This window comes from Pseudochaenichthys georgianus, chromosome 5, assembly GCF_902827115.2.
Source record: "Pseudochaenichthys georgianus chromosome 5, fPseGeo1.2, whole genome shotgun sequence".
Taxonomy (NCBI): domain Eukaryota; kingdom Metazoa; phylum Chordata; class Actinopteri; order Perciformes; family Channichthyidae; genus Pseudochaenichthys; species Pseudochaenichthys georgianus.
In genome coordinates, this window is record NC_047507.1 from 42,500,469 (window position 1) to 42,520,655 (window position 20,187).

At 43.3% G+C, this 20,187-nt stretch overlaps 1 protein-coding gene across 13 annotated transcripts in view; it reads right to left on the reverse strand.

The window, feature by feature from the left end:
- Positions 1-1,778: 1,778 nt before the first annotated feature.
- Positions 1,779-20,187, reverse strand: part of nfasca (neurofascin homolog (chicken) a) — an 81,006-nt gene continuing 62,597 nt past the window's right edge. For 9 of the 13 annotated variants that reach the window (XM_034082253.2, XM_071203223.1, XM_071203226.1 and 6 more), the window contains 4 exons: positions 18,849-18,977; positions 17,884-17,919; positions 17,178-17,247; positions 1,779-6,782 (listed from right to left, as the gene is read on the reverse strand). In XM_034082253.2, the coding sequence (XP_033938144.1) occupies positions 6,554-6,782; positions 17,178-17,247; positions 17,884-17,919; positions 18,849-18,977 (464 nt within the window). In that variant the 3' untranslated portion in view covers positions 1,779-6,553. The remainder of the gene's footprint in view (positions 6,783-17,177; positions 17,248-17,883; positions 17,920-18,848; positions 18,978-20,187) is intronic. The other 4 variants (XM_034082269.2, XM_034082268.2, XM_071203230.1 and 1 more) reach the window with 1 other exon arrangement.

Below are 20,187 nucleotides of genomic sequence, written 5' to 3' on the forward strand. Positions count from 1 at the left end.
ACACAGACACACACACACACACACACAGAGACACACACACACACACACACACACACACACACACACACACACCACACACACACACACACACACACACACACACAGCTATGTCTTTTTCAGTGAAAGATATCATAATTACCCAACACTTCCTCTGAGACTCCCCCCCCCCACCCCCCAGGCCAGGTATTGGGTTGCTAATGGCCTTTTACCCACTAATGGACGCGCTGGAGGGGACAGTAGTCAATGGTGGGCTGAAATATTAATATTTACCAGCCATGAGGGGGTCAAGGCGGAATGGATTAGGCCATCTTTAATAAAACATGTCACCACCAAAGAGACCACTCCTTTGTGATCTCTCCATGTCTGTTACACTCACAACTAGATTTATGAACGTTTTATAAATCTTTGAGGGTTTTTTGTCCGTCTAAAAAGAACTTAGAGAGCTTGGCAGTTTAATTGGAATGGTGTAATCACTTGTATCCTTAGGCACAGGGGATAAATCAATAGACTATAAAGTCCTGGTTTGCGTTGTGGGCAGAAACATGGCTGTAAATGATTAGTGTGGTGTCTGGAGGGTTTAAAAGCCTTTACACCAAATACCTAAAGTATCAGAGTTTTATATGATTGCTTTTAGACATGACATGCACCACACAGAAGTGCTCAACATTATTGTGAGGGAGGGTCTGGCAGAGCAGGTCATGGGGGTATTGTCAATGATTTCTACTGGAGACAGATGTGTAACAGCAAAGCCTCAAGGGGACAGAGGGTTACTTACACACAGTATATGTACATGTGGAAGCTGCTTCACTGAAGGTCATCCATCCAAGTGGGGAGGGGATATGGCTGGGATGAGGATTACATGTTACTGTGCTGAGACTCCAGTCAACTGAAGGGCATGCTGTCTGTACACAGGTGTACCTCAGATGTGGAAGAGGAGATGGAAACCTATTGAAAACCATTGGCAGTTCTATCACAGGGCTGGCAATTGTGGCATACCAGAAAAAGCGAGATTGTCTCTCTTACTGTGTGACTGTAAGTGTAGTATGGTTATTTGAAGTCCTTATTTTATTGAGCAAAAGATAAAAGCTGGGTTGTGAGTGAGGTGACAGTGTTGGAGGCATTTGTTGTTCTTTGCGGAACTCCAAGCTTTCAGTGTTGAAGGAACTCTCATTCCAAGAGCTCAGGTTCAGAAAAGGGTTATTTCATAACAATAGGAAAGCGTATTAGTTGTGTTGTGTCAGCTGTACTGTATACAGTACTTACAATATGTTGGGTGGAAATTGCTTTGAGGTATACTGAGTGAATGTGGAGCAGTGGTACTGGAGCCTGACAGCCCGAAGGTTCACCCCCCCAGTTCCGAACCTGTCGGGTTTACTGGATCTGTTTTTTCTGGTGTGCTAGTTTCTTCTTAACACTGGTAGGTTAGCTTCTATAATGTATGTGCAAGGCCTGTGACAGACCTGCCCATTGTGAGCTCCTCTGCCCTCTGGTGTATGAAGGATATCACTTCAAGGAAAGGTTGCACTGTCTTCCAGGTTCTGGTGGTTAGACAGGAACACAGTGTGGGCTGACTGCATCATTATGGTTTCTAAAGAAACGATGCAAACAGCAGCTGTACCTGCGATGAAGTCAGTTTCATCTGTCCCATGTCTGAAGAATTCTGCTGAGCTGGAGGCTGTGCTCTGAGAATCATGAATAAGAGCACATGGTAGTCTTTAACACTGAAAAGGGTCAGGGAGGAACAGAGAGACCAGCCGTCAGGATAGAGAAAAGGAGATAGCTTTACTATAAAGAAGGCGTCGCTAGCAGAAGATGCAACATCTCATCATACACGCATACAAGGTGAATATATTTATGTCATTTTCTGTTGAGTATGTACCTTACAAAAGCTGTTATTTTGCATGTTGAAGAAGCAAGACTTTGACCAGCTGCTCTGATACATATGGTAAAAGCAAGAAGACGCTAACATGAGAAATCATTTTAAAAAGCCAGACAGCATGTGATCAATCATTGACAATTCTAGTTGCAAATCTGGTATGTGCAGTCAAGTTCTCCACTGCAGCAATTTAGAATGAAAAGAAACACCCCGTTAAAGGTGAGCTGAGACGATGCAGACAGGACAAAGAGAGTCAACGTGCACAACAGGAAAAAAAGCACTGCGAATATGCATAATTCTCTTTTCTTTATAATATAGCCTGTTTTAAAACCTTTCCCCCCTGTGATCCAGCTGGGGGGGAAGAGGAAAGGCCGTGTGGGAAGAGGGGGTGCAGGGTCCAGACCGAACCTGGAGGAAAACTGTTAGAATGATTCCAGTGAGAAAGTTCGGACCCCACGTTGGATCTCTTTTTCTTGGCTTCCTTCTAGTTCAGCAGCGTCTCTGTGTTGGCCAGGATGTCTGTGCTCCGTACTTAAACTAACAACATCAGAACCAACATACTGAAACATAATGGCTTTAAACTCATTTCAACTCCGAGGACGTTATGAGTTTCTGCGGAGAGACCGGGGCGAACATTTTTGGAAGAGGGTATAAATGACAGAATGTTTTTTTTTTTTAACGGGCGAGAAATGCAAGGCCAGTAATGTTTTAAATGGCTGCATCACCTATCGTTTTTACAACCCAGTTAACGTTTAACCACGCTCACTTCGGCATGGACTTATAAAGAGAACGTCGCCAAAAACCATATGGGTTGTTTCTCAGCCGGTGCGGCGTGAGAGCAGTAGAATCAGCTACAGTCCATTCACTGAGCATCTTCTTCAAAGTAGATGAAAATAGCGTTTGACTTTTTCCTATATGAAAGAAGATCACAGTGATGCATAGCTGAGTAAATGTTACGTTTTTTTAACACTGTCAGAGGATAACAAATATTCCGTTACTCCAACGTTATTCACTTAGACTGGGACGTCCTCTTTGTATGTCCATCACGCGCAGAGGGAGGTTAGCGTGGTTACATCTGAACTGGGTCGGGTAAACGCACCGGGACACATGTTCCGTTTTAGGGACCTCCTCCTTCAAAGTCTGAAGATGAACATGACCTAATGGATCCACAACGTCTGTTCTAACAAGACCCCTCTAAAGGAGCCAAGAACCGCAGACTTCTTAAAAAAGGTGAATTGATTGTGGGCCATGAATTCTCATGTTTAATTGTTTAAATTGACAACTTATTTAGGATAAGTTGAATAACGTTAAGCCACTACAGATACAAATAATGCTTCCACTGGAAGGTCCCGCAGACTGCGTGGGGCCTCTTCTTGCGGACGGAGCCTCAACGCACCTATGCGTTTATGCGGCGCAATTAGTGTGACGCTGCGAGGCTCCACTAGCACCCCCCCCACCGACGCTCGCGAAGCAGAGGCCTCATCATCTAACTTAGCGTGGGGCCTCAAGTTGGCCCGGGACGGCCCTGTAAATATTTATATTGTTTTCTGTTTACCCTCTGCAATGAAAAAACTGAAACGTTGACTTTAATTAAATGTATTGCTATTAGGTTAGTTGAAAGCAATAATATGAAGTTGAACCAATGTTTTTCATTTAACTTAATATTATTGCTTTCTGCTAGCCTAATCCAGTTATGTGAAATCTGTTGGCATAATACATTTAATTAAAGTCAACGTTTCAGTTTCTTCAGTGTAACCTTCAGTCATTGAGGAGGCAAGGAAAGGGGACCAGTGAAGCAACAACAGGCTGTGAAGGTGAGAGGAAGTCTCAAGCAGGGGAGTGTGATCTAATACCTCAGCAATGTTCTTTTAGGCCTACTAAAACTGTGCTACAACTCTGGAGCACTTCTGTCTTATTTACATCTTACAGAATCTAACATATTCCTCACAATATACAACCCAAACCATCATCAGCGAGTGACTGATAACCTGCCAGTCAGCACCGCACACCACAAAGCAAAGGGCAGCGTTGAGTGGAGGATGGTTCTTGTTACTCTGCAGAGTGCACACGTTGGTCAGCTCCTCTGCAGGCGCGGGACACCCCGCGTTGCACCGTCACATTTGCTTGCTGGATACACATTTGTGACTTTTAGTTTCCTTTTCGGATAAAGCATTTTTTGGGGACATCGACTTTTATATATTTACAAATATAAGAGATCAGGACCTACATGTACAGAAAATATGTCAACTAAATAATAACTGTGTGGTGGGAAGGCTAACGTACATACATCTGAAGTAAAACACAGAGTACCTGTAATACGACATGAGTAGAGAAGAGCAGCACAATGACCGATAAACAACAGCCATGACATGTTGGAAAGCCAGCTGACACAAACATCTGGAACATACACTTGTGTTTATGCTTCTCGTGAACAACAACATATTCTGGAGACATCTTTATTCTGGCTATTTCGATTGTGAAACAACAAAATAAGTTGGTAAGAAATATGTATATAACAATTAATTCAATGAAGGACTTATATTAATACTATCCACATAATGTAATAAATAGAAATATAAAATAAATATTTAAAATAAAAAGTGAACTGCAGTCGCTAACTGCTGTTAAGATCTTTTGATTTAGCATCGGAGGTTTTAATAGTACTGTTGAGTAGCAAGTCTGAGTGCCGACAGGACGAGGGGACAGAGAAGCACTCAGCGAACGTTTAGTAGAACATAAAGTCAGTCCTTCAGTGAGCTAGCAGAAGGACACACATGTGAGTACATGAGTGTACATACTTCTTTTCTTTTTTCTTTCTTCCTCAGCAAAACTAAAAAACTAGCGGATACGTTTCATCTCAACGGTGGCTGTGAATTTAATGTATATATTTTCATGCTGTAAATTCAAGTATTCTTGCCCTAGTGCCTTTTTGATCGGTAATGATTGACAAAATAATCGAGTTTAAAAAACTAGAGGAGGGAAAGATTATTGGATTCCTGTGTGAAGGCGGTTCAGACTGACATTTCAGAGGGTGTGATTGATACAAAGTCAATGCACAAATTAAATAATCCAAACGTGTCATTCAGCAAAACGTTGTGTCTACTTTTAGCCTTAATGACTCCAACTCATAAACAAAAGACAAACAAAAGGTCTGGAGTAACAAAGAGAACTGCAGGTCAGTGCATGTTACTCTAATGTTTTTAAAATGGCTTTTTAAGGCAAATAAACTCAGAATGCAAAAAGAAAGAAACAAAAAACACAATCCAGACATATGGTAAAATAAATCAAAGGCAAACATGTAGTCTGAACACACCTCAAGGATTCCTGCTCTCAAGCTGCATTCATGTCCCGTTGGGTAAACGTACATTTAACTTGAAAACATGACTTGGCTTACACGTAATACAAACTCATTGGGATCTTTGCGATTTGGGCCCTAAACTTCCAGAATGAAGGTGTAAATGTTAAAAATATTAATATAGGTAATTTGGAATATTTATAAATAAATAAAAAGCAATTGTAACTTGTTTTATTATTAGCGTTGACATTGCAATGTTTTGTTTGGTGCTAAATTACTTTAAAAAGTCCTGTGTGTAGTAACTAGTAAAACAGAAACATGTTCACTGTCAGCCGACAGTTGTCCCCATGTGACATGAATGCAGAGTTAGCATGCATGCTAACGAGGGGATTGACTCGGTTGTGGTCTACCGGCCTTCCATGTTCCTTGCTCTAAGCTACGACCATGCTCCAAAATAAAAGGGGATTCATTAACAACATACTTTAGCAGAGCTTGGTGCTTGTGGCAGAAATAGCTTTTCTTGTGGCGGCCATTTTGAACATCTGCACTATAATATTGGATTAGAGGTAAGAAAAACGTGTCTACTCCATCGAACAAGGCAAAGTGAATAAAAGCATGTGATTTAGTTTGCAAGTGGTAAAAAAGAAACTCAAAACGTGTACTTTTACTAACCAGATCAAACCCAAAATGTTATGAAGGAGGTGATAGTGCATAGTTTTGCAGGGCACTACAATGTGTGCCAGGACTGTATACAGCACTCATTAAGAATTAATGACTCGTCTACCAGCTGTGGAAAAACTAAACTCTTTCATTGCGTAAATATCAATATGATAAACATATCTGCGGGCATCCTGTTGAGTTTGATGGTTAGAAGCTGATATGTTACAGGACGTGTGTGCGTAAGGGACCTCGTGTGTGTACTTTACTGGGATGCTTCACAGAGGTTTTTGAGGGGCGAATCAGGAAGGAGAGCAGGGACGCTGAACATATTTGGAGCAGAAACCAACCAAGGTCAAATCTCTAAAGAACGCTTGTCAATGCCTCCACGTGCTGAAGGCTGCTCCCAAGTCTGTGCAGGGGCAGGCGGGGCAGAGGAAAACGAGCAGTGTCCTCTGTGTCCCAACGTCACCTCCAGTGGGCCCGTTTCTTCCAGCTGGAAACTAGAATAAAGGCTCGTGGTCTGATTCCACTCCTGTTTCCCCGATACTGCCGAGGGAAGCCTGCAGTGTCCAGACAGGCCGCACGTCCCTTCTGTGTTTAATGTGTTTCATATATTAATATATTCACGTGTGTGTGTTTGTGTCTGGTGTATCGTGTTGTGGTTTGTGGTAACACCCTGAAATCAGAGGGTGCCACCGCGTCCCCCGGGTGGTTCTACGGCGCTACGCCAGCGAGTAGATGGCGTTGACGGGCGAGGTGGCCTCAGAGCTCTCGTTGCCCTCCGTTTCGTCCTTGTCCTTCTTCACCGTGTACTGGCCAATGAAAGAGCCGTCCTCGTTGAACTGGCCGTCGCCGCCCTCTCCGTAGTCCACTAGGCTGTCGTCGCTCTCCTTCACGTTGCCGTCCAGAGACGTCTGGCTGCCCTGCAGAGGCTTGTTGTCCTCGTCGCTGCTGTAAAGGTGAAGCAGAGTTCAAAGTTAAAATGGAAGCAGGAAGTTGTCATAGTGTGAGCAGGAAGTGGAGACCCGGTCATCCCGTCGGCACAGGTTAGAGGGGAAAGTGAAAGGTTATGGGGGTTGCAGGTAAAGAAATGATATTAACTCTATATTTTCAGCTTTTCAAACTCTTACTGAAGTGACTGTATGTTCAGGTCACTGACTATAATTCAGATTTATACAATTCATTTCTTTTCCATATTTTCTTTAAAGGATAGGTTTGAATGATTTAAAATCTATCAAAATACAGTACGCACATGGTGTTGGTAATGTGGACGTGTCTCTGTATGTATTCCTCCTAACCATAAAGGCCACAGAGCGTCATACTGCTGGTGTGTGAGTACTGTATCAAGATGGAGCTCAGAAAATCCAAACCTACCATTTAATACGATAGCTGAACATTATACATATTTGTTTTACAAGCAACCCTGTCTCCTAGAAATTCTGTTCATAGAAATCCAGCTTGCACCAATTTGTTTGATTTGAAATGCGATTTCCAGGATATAGTTATTTTTCTCTTTATCAAACGTTTCCTATCTCCTTACCTAATCCCTACAGTAAGCCTAACAACGCTGTATTATCTACGATTCGCTGTGACTTCTGTACAAAATATTTAAAACACACTTCCTAGACTGGAAAACACAGTGCCAGTGAAAATATTCCATACAAGATATTTGGCAAAGTGAACGAGTGAACATACAGAATTTGGTCGGAGACAGGAGTGATTCAAAGACATAAATACTGTGGTCAAGATTCAAACAGGAAATGTGCATACACATGCTAAATGTGGCCATATTCTGACATGAGATCCAAGCAGTAGAAATCATTTGCACCTCATCTGTAGAGCTGACTACAGATGGCTCCTCACTCTGACTTTAGAGAACGTCATGCACAGGAAGTAAGAGCTACAGGCTAGCATTAGCTTCCCAGCTCAGGTCAGTAGCATAACAGCAGGAAACGCACTTAAGGATGCAGAAGTGAAACATGTCTCCTCTTCTGTTTCCTTTCTCCGCTCAGGTCTGCTTATAGCATATTATGGTTATCATATGAACCATCCAGATTCCCATGGGGACAGAACAGAATGTACACTGAAGCTTCTCAGGCTCATCATGCTCCATGCGGAAACACTTCGGGAACCACAGACATCACATTTTAGAAACCATACCTGTGTTTAAGTACAAATGGACCACAATCACATTCTGACAAACTTCTGGCAAATTCAACCCACATCCAGTATTTGTTGTATAAATCCACAAAAAAACGTTCAGAGTGGAGCGAGAGGCCGTTAGCGGAAAGTAGAACTGCGGACGCTGTCTGAACACATGTGGACATCTGACAAGGTGGAGAGAGTGGGAGTTGAGCATAAAGTGGGTGGGGGGTAAGAACGTCATCTTAAAATCATTTAGAATGTTAATTAGTCATGAAAAGCCCTTTCTATTGAACCCAAATCTCTTAGCAGCGTTAGTGTCTGTTAGCAACAGGGTTAACAGGGTGCTAACAGTCTGCTAGCAGGTGAAGCGACAGAAGCATGGCGCGATAGAACCAGCAGAGATGTGTCCCGCACTGCCACGTTGTTAAGGAAGAAAGGTTATGCCACTGGGTGCTGGCAGCTACAAAGTCTTCCTGTGTTTTCATATCCTTTGAGTGTGCTTCTGTCTGTACCAGTGCCACTGGAACACTTCCCGATAATCACAGCTAATCAAACACATCTGCTGGTCAATAGGAAGGGACATCTTGAAAGCACTTTCCCTGGACTCAGTGACCGCACACACTTTAAGAGAGAAACTGTTATAAAGTGACGTGGAAATGTTTCAGAAGGAAAGAGTCGGGAAGGATTCTAGTACGTGATGAGGTGACTTTAGAGCAAAGATGGGTGAGTGGGTGGGAGTGGGTGAATAACCTTCCAAAATAGAAAGTCAAATCGCCCACTTTCAGCGTTCATGAAATCCCAGGAGAATGACACAGATAACATAAATATAGAGTTTGAAAGTCGTTGACGATACAAATCAAGTAGTTTGATCTGATCAATTATTGGATTAACTATGCTTTGAATGCTTTTCGTTGATGGATCAAGTTCATCCCGATGATAACACATTGGAATGCTCTCACAGACATTAAGCAATTAAAATGCACAGCAAATCAGCAGATCTTATTAGAGCTGGTTAAGATGGGGAGAGACTCTTCTCCTGTCCTACCTTTCAAGAGACCTTTGGACCAATGAGAACATACAAAAGAGACAAAGGGCACAGACATAAAGTGGGAAGGGTAGAACAGAAATACAGTCATGACAGATGGACAACAGACATGTGACATACACAGATACTGTAAAACTGAAAAGGGACAACATTAACATGTATATATCTTTTAGGGTGGCAGTTAATACATTTAAATTGTCATAACCCTAATGGCATGAAACCAAACACAGGTTTGAGCTTTGGGGCAGCATAGCATGTGTCAGGGCCATCTTTTTCCTCCTTTTACAACTTGGGTCTCCTTGTTGTGGTTCTGGCCATCAATTGCTCCCAGGTCTGACAACACTGTAGGCACCAGCTGTTCAGGTAGAGGGAATTCACCACAGACGAAGTGTGGCGGGGCAGGTAACCCCAGTGGTCACACGGATTGTGGCAGCCCAGGATGCCACTGTGCGATTAAGCGCCACATCATTCGTGGTGTACAAGCACACAATCTCCATGTTCTTGTCTGACTCCAGAGGCCTGCACTACGAAGCCGGATGTTCTCTTAGCGGCTAACTTCAGGGAACACTCTGGGTTTCCGGTCCTACCACGCTGGTTCTCTTTTTAGCAGGCTAGATCTCCATGGTAACTTATGCTGAGAGGCTAAGAGCTCAACTCAGTGAAAGCACCGCCTGCTGACCAATCAGAGCTCAGTGTGCGGAGGTTAAAGCTCCTGTGGGTAATGTCCACAGTAATGACATTTACATGTCTAATATGTGTAATATGTGTTTGTAAAGCGCTTTGAGCACCTGTAAAAGCGCTCTAAATAAAAAATGTAATCCATTATTATTAGTATTATTAAAGTCAGATCGTGTTTTAGACGGGCAGTGATATCATAAACCTGTTAATGTACGCATGCAAACACGTGTTCTGTTCCAGCTGTGTTCACCTTGCAGCTGCAGCTCTGTGGCTTTGATCCTGATCAAGTGTTTAAGTCATGGATGTTTAAAGTTTAACTTCTTCATATGTCTAATATTATAGTTGACTTTTCATTCAGGAAGTATGACGCTGTGCTGTCAGTACGCTTCTCCATGTTTGTGATTGGTCGAATGCTCCAGAAACCACCCCTCTCATGTGAACGCGCACCTAACTAGATAGGACACGGCTGGCTTGAGCGATCCACTTGATAACCCGCGTCGTAGGACCGTTTAGCGAGAGCGCGTATGTTTTGGATTAACTCAAACATATCCTGGTTAGGTTGAACCAGCTTCGTAGTACAGGCCCCTGGTTAGGTTGAACCGGCTTCGTAGTACAGGCCACTGGGCTGGGACGGGATCAAGCCAACCGTTTATCTAAAACACTAAATGAATAGGGTAAAACTGAAATTAAGCGTATCTCTCAATATGTTACGTATAATCCTTCATTACAAGAAAATAAATGTGTGGAATCAGTAAAGGCCCTGTCACACTGTCCCGAAATTGACACCCGATGGACACACGATAAAGGAAATGTTCAAATTCGGCTGTGATCGTAGCAACATCGGGCCATTCGTGAGGGCATCTAAGCCATCGTATGACCGCCGGTGGAGTTTCTCAGGCTCCGGCAGCAACTTCGTGAGCGGCAACTTCGTAAGGCACTCGTGAGGGCATCTTGTCAAATCGTGTCATCTTCGTGTTATCATCGGTGCATTCACCCTCACTCTGATCGGGGCGAATGCCCGATGGCACCGATGATAACAAGATGCCCTCACGATGGCCTTACGAAGGGCAAAATTGACACACGAGTTCAACACGAAAATGAACCTTCGCAAGGTCCTTCGGCAATTTTTTGGCATGCCAAAGATTTTGCCTCCGCTCACGAAGTTGCTGCCGGAGCCTGAGAAACTCCGCCAGCGGTCATACGATGGCTTAAGATGCCCTCACGAATGGCCCGATGTTGCTACGATCACAGCCGAATTTGAACATTTCCTTTATCGTGTGTCCATCGGGTTGTTTTATTGCACAACAAAATCATGTAAATATATTATGTAAATAACCCAATTTGTGTTCTGTGAAACTAAAAAGGATATAATATATTATTTTGAAGGACAGTTGACAGGAAATTGTTGTTGTTATGGAAACAACATTACGGAGAAAACGTAATATTTTCTACATATAAAGACGGATAAAGTAAAGAACAAAGTCTGAAAATATCAGTACTGTATCATCGTAATGTAACATAATTGTTTTTGGTACTTTCATTGCAGTTGTACGTCTTAAATGTAATGTAAATGTTGCCTTCGTGTGTGGTTCGGGGCCATCTTCGTGCGAAATTCACAATTCCATATTCGTGTGTCCATCGGGTGTCAATTTCGGGACAGTGTGACAGGGCCTTAAGTGGGTTCGATTCATGATTAATCCTATTGTTCACATTTGTTGTCTCTTCCCTGGAGGTTTGTTTACAACCTGTATGATGGGCTGAGTGACCCTTTTTAGAAGTGTTGCCTGGTTCGTACATCACTGATGGCCAACCACAAAAGAGGAAACCCAGGTTATAATACATTGGAGTTATTTCTAAACAACTACACTAGACCACGCTCATTTGTTTCATGCGGGATAGAAGTGTGACATATAGATGTGTTGCTCTTGTGCTGCACATTAAAACTAGAAGACAGGATGCCAAACAAGATTGAGAGAACAAGAGAAGCTATGCATAGAAGAAATGTAATTCCTAGGGTTTTTACTTTGAAGTCATTTCTAGATTCTACAGCTACATGGATTTAAGGTCGTACATTTTTGTTGGTTAGACCTTTGAAATGTTGGTTTCATCTTTTCTCCTCCAAATGTTTTCTCCACTTGTTTGTTGCCTAAATCACTTCCTTAAGGGTGTCAAACTGTGCCAAACATCCCCTGCCTCCCGGCCCCCACGACAACACAAATAGATTCCATCAATTTTTAAATGTCAGCCGGCAGAGGGAAACATTGTAATGAACTCTAGAAGGGTGAACACACGTTGGAGCACTGAAGGGTCCGATGTATAGTGTCAGGCTGCTCTCTGGGATCATGTCTCAGTTACTGCAGAACAGCTGACTCATGATGTGCTCATAGGGACGAAGACTTCTGTAACAGCAGCAGTGTTATATTAAGATGAATTGTTTATTATTGCTCCAATATTGAGCTCGATGAAAGCAGCTTGGAGCCTTTCACGACAATAAAAGAGTCAATGCACAGTTCGACTGGCAGGCAGGGGGCGGTGTGTGTGCTGTGTGTGTTTTCATTGGGGTTTGAGTGCTGATGTTCTCTCCACCTGTGGTTGGTTTAGAGCTCAGGGCAGAACCAAGATATATTTAGTTCAGATCTTTTATACAGCCCTGAAAGGTTTGCTTTGATGCATCGTACCTAAAAGGACCGTTTCCTTTCATCCTGCTCTTCAGTCAATTCACTGTGTAATCATTTGATTTTTGTATTCCAAAGGTAGGCAATCAAAGCAGTATAAGTATCACCATGGTGATGGAGGATATGTTGGCATGAGTCTGTTAGTAGAGAGCATTCAGTTTGAAGTGTAACACATGAGAGCCTGTCTGGAGGTGTGACCATGCACACTAAAGAGCTTTGTTCCAACAGCAGAGAGGAAGGACTGTGGCTCTGATCAGACCTGCAGCTTGTTCTTTTGTCCACAAACAAATCACCGGGTGACTTAATGCATTTATCTTCACTTAGGGGATAGTTCAGCCTTTTGAAAAATACAATTTGTATCTCTAACAGGACTTCATTAAGGTCAGCGTGAATCTCATGTCTGTTTAGCTTAGCTTAACATGAAGACTGGAAGCTGACAGACGGCTACCCTGGTTCAAAACATGCCGACCAATAAAGGAGAAGCGGCCTGAAAGCACTTGATTGTTAAGTGTGTGATGCCGTCTTTAACCAAGATCACACCTGACTTTTGTGGCGAAACATTCAATGTATCCCAAAACTGCAGCTGATAGAAAATGTGTACAGATCACACCAGACTGAACTTGTCATGGTTTTGGATTTTTGTTTTCATTTTCCACCTTTTGTTTTGAATGTTTTCCTCCTTGTCTTGTCTGGTCCTACTCCCTGTGTTTGCCTCCCTGTCGTTAGTTTCCCTCTGTGTCTGATTGCCTCATTGTGTTCACCTGTTGCCCGTGTGTTTCTCCTCCCTGCCAGCTGTGTCCTGTGATTACCCTTCTGTGTATTTAGTCTTGTCTGTGCTCCGTGTCCGTTCGTCGTCGTTTCATGTCCCTGCTACCTGTCGTCTATGCTTGCCCGTGTCTCCTGCCTGTTCCCGGCATGAAAAAACAAGAAACTAATGAACAGAAACAAAACCGGGGAGCACGACAGACGGGAACAAACTTACAGACGGGAACAAACTTACAGACGGGAACAAACTTACAGACGGGAACAAACTTACAGACGGGAACAGGGACATGAAATGACGACGGGAAGACAAGACTAAATACACAGAAGGGTAATCACAGGACAAGACACAGCTGGCAGGGAGGAGGAACACAGGGGCAACAGGTGAACACAATGAGGCAATCAGACACAGAGGGAAACTAACGACAGGGAGGCAAACACAGGGAGTAGGACCAGACAAGACAAGGAGGAAAACATTTCAAAACAAAAGGTGGAAAATGAAAACAAAAATCCAAAACCATGACAGAACTGATTAGTTCAAACAGGTCACTGTTTATTTGTAAGCCTTTAATGCTCAGGTCTCAAATTAAAAAAACAACTCACTGATATTCTTTCTTTCCTATCTGATGCAAATTGTTTTAAATGCTTGATTGATTTGATCTTTTGCTTTTTGTGGTCAAGTATGTTGCATTGTTCTCAGTGCTCAGAGTTCTCCATAATCTCTGATGTGTTGTGGGTTTATTGTGTTCACTCACTCAAAGTGTTACAGCATCTCTACTGAGACGAGGAATCAATTCTAAAAGGGAAAACGTATTAGTCAACCTCATTTATTTCGTGGGAGCCCTGGCCTCAAACAAACAGGAAGGTTATATCGTTTGCTTGACGATTTGATTGACAGTTTGACACCTATAAGGAACCAGAGGCGAGCGCTGCTGTCATCTCTCATCATATTTCATCACTGCGGCGTCGCTGCATTATATGACGTGTCCTCCATCGATCACAGTGTATACATATTGCTTTTGAGACAAATGCAGGCCAGATATAATTTGTGCACTCTTTGCAGGCTGACCAAAGAGCCAGCGATGCATTATCAGGCAGATTGGGGGGGTCTCCCCAAATAAGCTGCACATGATCCAGCCCACGTTCCCCCCAGCTCAGGGGAAGACCTGCTCCCCCGACATGCACAGGCCAAGAGAGATGCCGTGCCAAAACCAAAGTACCTGTTCTCGTTTTCGTTCTCGTTCTCGTTTTCATTTTCATTCCTGTCAGGGACAGATGACCCATTTCAGCATGGGGGAGAGAGAGGGTCGAGTCGAGAGGAAACAGGGGAGACAGCAAGAGAGAGGAAGTGTAGAGACAGAGAGAGGGAGGAAGGAGCTCCACATGAAACATGCATGTAAATACTGCATGCACACAAAAACACACACACAACACACACAGACACACACACACAGAGCTGGAAGCTGGGTGCTGAGTAAAGCAAAGACCTTGAGTGTGAGAGACGGGCTGGGTGTTAATGTTATTTAGAGTAATGATTGATTAGATAACAGGCAGGGGCCACACACTGGAGAGGGTCAGTGTTAGGCACAGCAGCGCTCAGGTGGTAACAGAAACTGATTGTTAAGGTTCACTGAACCCTAATCTGATCCATCTTGTGAATGTCGGTGCCACCAGACGCACTGCTCTGAAAGAACTGAAACAATTACGTTTTTTCAGTGTGTTTTGTCAATCAAATAATGCTATTTTATATAATACCTTTATTAAAAACAACCTACATCAGAGGATAGCTTCACAATGATAAGCCATTGCCCGAAGCTGTTAGGTGGTCAACTTAAGATTCAGAGGCCTTGTCTTATTCCACGGTGTCTACAATAAAAGATAAAAGCGTGTGTCACTCTCACACAGCTGAGTGAGAACATGTAGTGGTAGTATCTGAGATTTAGAAGGCAGGTTAAGTTGAAAAGTTTTTAGTCAGAGTGGACAGATTCAGAAAAGACTCATTCTTCATAAAGAAGAGATCAGTAGGACCTGGAAGGAGCAAAAGACACATCACTTACACAAACTGTACACAATATACTATATATAGAAAAAACCCTACTGCACAGGTTCAGTAATTAGCAGTATACGAACACAAGTGCCTTCTTAACATAAGACTAGGTTAAGGAACTGTGTGTAGAAAACACTCTAACAATGTCAAACAGTTGTCAACTCTACAACTTGCTTTCTGTGATAATCCTTCTCTCTAAATTAGCAAACAACAAATGGCTTTGGAACGGCAGATGTTGAATAATGATCATAGAAATACAGTTGTGTGACAGACATTGTCTCTGCCTTAGTGATGGAAGGAGCCATATTTAGCATTATTCTAAACATGACCTACTGCTCACATGACCTACTGCTCACATGACCTACTGCCTACATGACCTACTGCTCACATGACCTACTGCTCGCTGCTCACATGACCTACTGCTCACATGACCTGCTGCTCACATGACCTACTGCTCACATGACCTACTGCTCACATGACCTGCTGCTCACATGACCTACTGCTCACATGACCTGCTGCTCACATGACCTACTGCTCACATGACCTACTGCTCACATGACCTGCTGCTCACATGACCTACTGCTCACATGACCTGCTGCTCACATGACCTACTGCTCACATGACCTACTGCTCACATGACCTACTGCTCACATGACCTGCTGCTCGCTGCTCACATGACCTACTGCTCACATGACCTACTGCTCACATGACCTGCTGCTCACATGACCTGCTGCTCGCTGCTCACATGACCTACTGCTCACATGACCTACTGCTCACATGACCTACTGCTCACATGACTTACTGCTCACATGACCTACTGCTCACATGACCTACTGCTCGCTGCTCACATGACCTACTGCTCACATGACCTACTGCTCACATGACCTGCTGCTCACATGACCTGCTGCTCACATGACCTGCTGCTCGCTGCTCACATGACCTACTGCTCACATGACCTACTGCTCACATGACTTACTGCTCACATGACCTACTGCTCACATGACCTGCTGCTCACATGACCTACTGCTCACATGACCTACTGCTCACATGACCTACTGCTCACATGACCTGCTGCTCACATGACCTACTGCTCACATGACCTGCTGCTCGCTGCTCACATGACTTACTGCTCACATGACCTACTGCTCACATGACCTACTGCTCACATGACCTACTGCTCACATGACCTGCTGCTCGCTGCTCACATGACTTACTGCTCACATGACCTACTGCTCACATGACCTACTGCTCACATGACCTACTGCTCACATGACCTGCTGCTCACATGACCTGCTGCTCACATGACTTACTGCTCACATGACCTACTGCTCACATGACCTGCTGCTCACATGACCTGCTGCTCACATGACCTACTGCTCACATGACCTACTGCTCACATGACCTACTGCTCACATGACCTGCTGCTCACATGACCTACTGCTCACATGACCTACTGCTCACATGACCTACTGCTCACATGACCTACTGGCCCCAGTAATAGAGGGCTTTCTAAAGGACAAAGTCTTTGAGCTGAGTCTCTCGGCCATCGTTCTAAAGATCTCTATCTGCTACAATGACTAGAGCCACCTTGATATGGACACCATGCCAATAAGAATATTCAAAACAAGGTTTTCATTTACAGTGAGACATCTAAGGTTTCCTGCAGTTTCAATAAATAGCAGGTCTTTGTGATTTTGTTGGTTTAGGACTTAGTAATGATCTTCTTTTCAGTGCCATACTGAATCTTTGCTTGTTTTATTAAGCTGACCTATGTAACCTTTAAACATGCATTTCAGTAAACACACACGCCATTGCCTGAACTGGCTCAAATACCTCTGCATTTTAATTAGTACCATAATCCTCACGCAGTATTAAAGATAAGACCTGGCACTCCAACTTAATAATCATACAACCAAGTACATTTACAAACATTCAAGTTAACTTCCAATCATTTCAAAGGGAAGCATTTAAAGAAAGTTGGGTTTTATACTCACTGGTAATCAAAAGATCCATCCTGGTCTTTGTGATCCACTGCGTCCAACGCCATATCTTTTTTGTCACGGACTAAATAGAAAAGAATCAAAGTAACATTTTAGGCATTTTGCTGAGAGCTGCACCGATGGTTAGATTTGACACAAACCCTTCCACGTGTTGAGGGGTTCATAGAGTTACAGTCATTTGAGCAGTACATCCTTCTGTTTAGTCCTCAAATGATCATTTCATTCCATATGTTTGTCTTCAACCTTTATCTTTTGAACTGTTAGCAAACACTGCATCTTAATTCCATACTTAGCTCCTAATCAGTGATAAACTGATTTCATAAAGCAAACAAATTATGACTTTGCACAACTTTGGCACGATAAATGAATGTATTCACTGAAAGGACATGATACAAGATGCTTGCTTATAAATGTATTAACTTCATGTAATTTAACTCATGACTTATTTTGACTATTTTCTAAGCTGCTGAATTCATGTTTACTGAAGCATGCATTAGGAACTCAGTTTAGTTGCAGTTATTCAACATTATTGGGTTTGGGGTGAGGTGCCACAGTCCTGCAGTCAGTAGTGAAAATACCTTTTACTCCAGTAAGTGTGGGAACTCATCTCATTAGTCTTTTGCTTTTGGGTTATATCCTTAGTTGACTTATTACTGGGTGTTAGTTCTTATCTTTGACGGCATCACCGTTCAGCACCTACCTAGACATTTTGCAAAACCAGTCACGCAACCACCACCTAGACATTATAGAAACTGCAAAACATTAACACGAATAACTTCTGTTGTTCCAAACCATCAATGATCACATTTTAAATCAGCAACAATGGGGAATTAAAACAGTTGTTTTTAAGGCGCATTTTGAAAAATCAGTAGACGTAGTAACACAATTCACAAATGTACACCGGTAAACTCTGATCTGTGAAACCACCATTTATGATGTAAGTTAGTCTGGACCTGGTAAACAGCTTTTTCCTGTGCCAACATGTGCTGACATTTTGAATATTGGTCTGTTGTTTTCCCTCCAGGCAAAGGATGAAACCTTAAGAATAAACTACCGACATAGGTGTCCTTGGGTGCTTTGAAAGGTGCCTCTGAATAGAATGAATTATTATAAATATATAAGATTGATATATTTCAAAATGAGTGCTATATCAGTCATTGAAGGAAATACAAAGGTGTACATGAGTGTCTCCATCCATTCTATTGATGAAGGTACAATACAATCTGTCCATAGAGAGCTGCAGTAATGAGTCCTAAAAGCATTCAATCACTTTGGGTTCACTCGTCTCAAGTCAATGTTTTTTCTGCACTTGTTTTGGTTTTAGAGGCCTAATATAAGAGGGATAACACAAGCCTTTAGCTTAGCGGTGGTGATGCGCAGCAATGGTATAGTTCGTTTATAGCCTTACGCTAGCTTTTTTTAAATAATAGAGATTACATTTACTCTTCAAATATCATAAGTGGTGTTTATATGTGGAGATTATCCTGCTAAACAGAACCGTTTGTATGCCAAATATCTTGTGTCTTGCAATATTCCAAAATCCAACAGAAAAATCCCAACACTTTTTGTCGAGGGAGCCCTTGTGATGCTAACTTCAGTGTCAGCCAACAAAAATAGGTCATCCCTGCACCACTCCTGGTCTTCTGATGGGTATGAAAGCTTTACCTGGGTATTTGCCTCCGCGACTCCTCTTGATGAAGCAGACGATGAGCAGGATGAGGATGATGAGGGCGATGGCACACATCAGGCCGATGAACCAGCCTTGAGTGGCAATGTCCACCTGGTCTATGTAGGCTGGAGACACACAGAACACACACAGGGTGGCACAGGAGAAGAGAGAGGAAACACAGTGAGTCATTGTCAGCATCACAGTCAGTCCCAGCTAACACATCAGTAAATCTGTTCTCATCACACAGCGCTCAGCAGAAGTCAACAGTTCAGATCCAACGTTTACTTATTTCCCCCCAAGCTCTAATCCAGGATGTTGTTCAAAGATCTACAACAGCACAGTGTTTGTCCTTTCCCCCATCACACCAAGTAAATCAGAAAAGGGTGCAAAACAGTGGTTTGTGGTATGCAAAGTATTGTTACTTACAATACACCAAGAGATCCCATCCATCCATCCAACCATCCATCCATCCATCCAACCAACCAACCATCCATCCATCCATCCATCCATCCATCCATCCAACCAACCAACCAACCAACCAACCATTCATCCATCCATCCATCCATCCAACCAACCAACCAACCCACCAACCATTCATCCATCCATTCATCCATCCATCCATCCATCCATCCAGCCAACCAACCAACCAACCAACCCACCAACCATTCATCCATCCATCCATCCATCCATCCAGCCAACCAACCAACCAACCAACCCACCAACCATTCATCCATCCATTCATCCATCCATCCATCCATCCAGCCAACCATCCAGCTAACCATCCAGCCATCCAACCAACCATCCATCCATCCATCCAACCAGCCATCCAACCAACCAACCATCCATCCAACCAACCATCCAGCCAACCATCCAACCATCCATCCAGCCATCCATCCAACCATCCATCCATCCATCCATCCCACCATCCATCCATCCATCCATCCAGCCAACCATCCATCCAACCATCCAGCCATCCATCCAACCATCCAACCAACCAACCATCCATCCATCCATCAATCAATCCAGCCATCCATCCATCCATCCATCAATCCAGCCATCCATCCATCCATCAATCCAGCCATCCATCCATCCATCAATCCAGCCATCCATCCAACCATCCATCCAACCAACCAACCAACCAACCAACCAACCAACCAACCAACCAACCAACCAACCAACCAACCAACCAACCAACCAACCAACCAACCAACCAACCAACCAACCAACCAACCAACCAACCAACCATCCATCCATCAATCCAACCATCCATCCAACCAACCAACCAACCAACCAACCAACCAACCATCCACTCATCCATACATCTATATATTATAC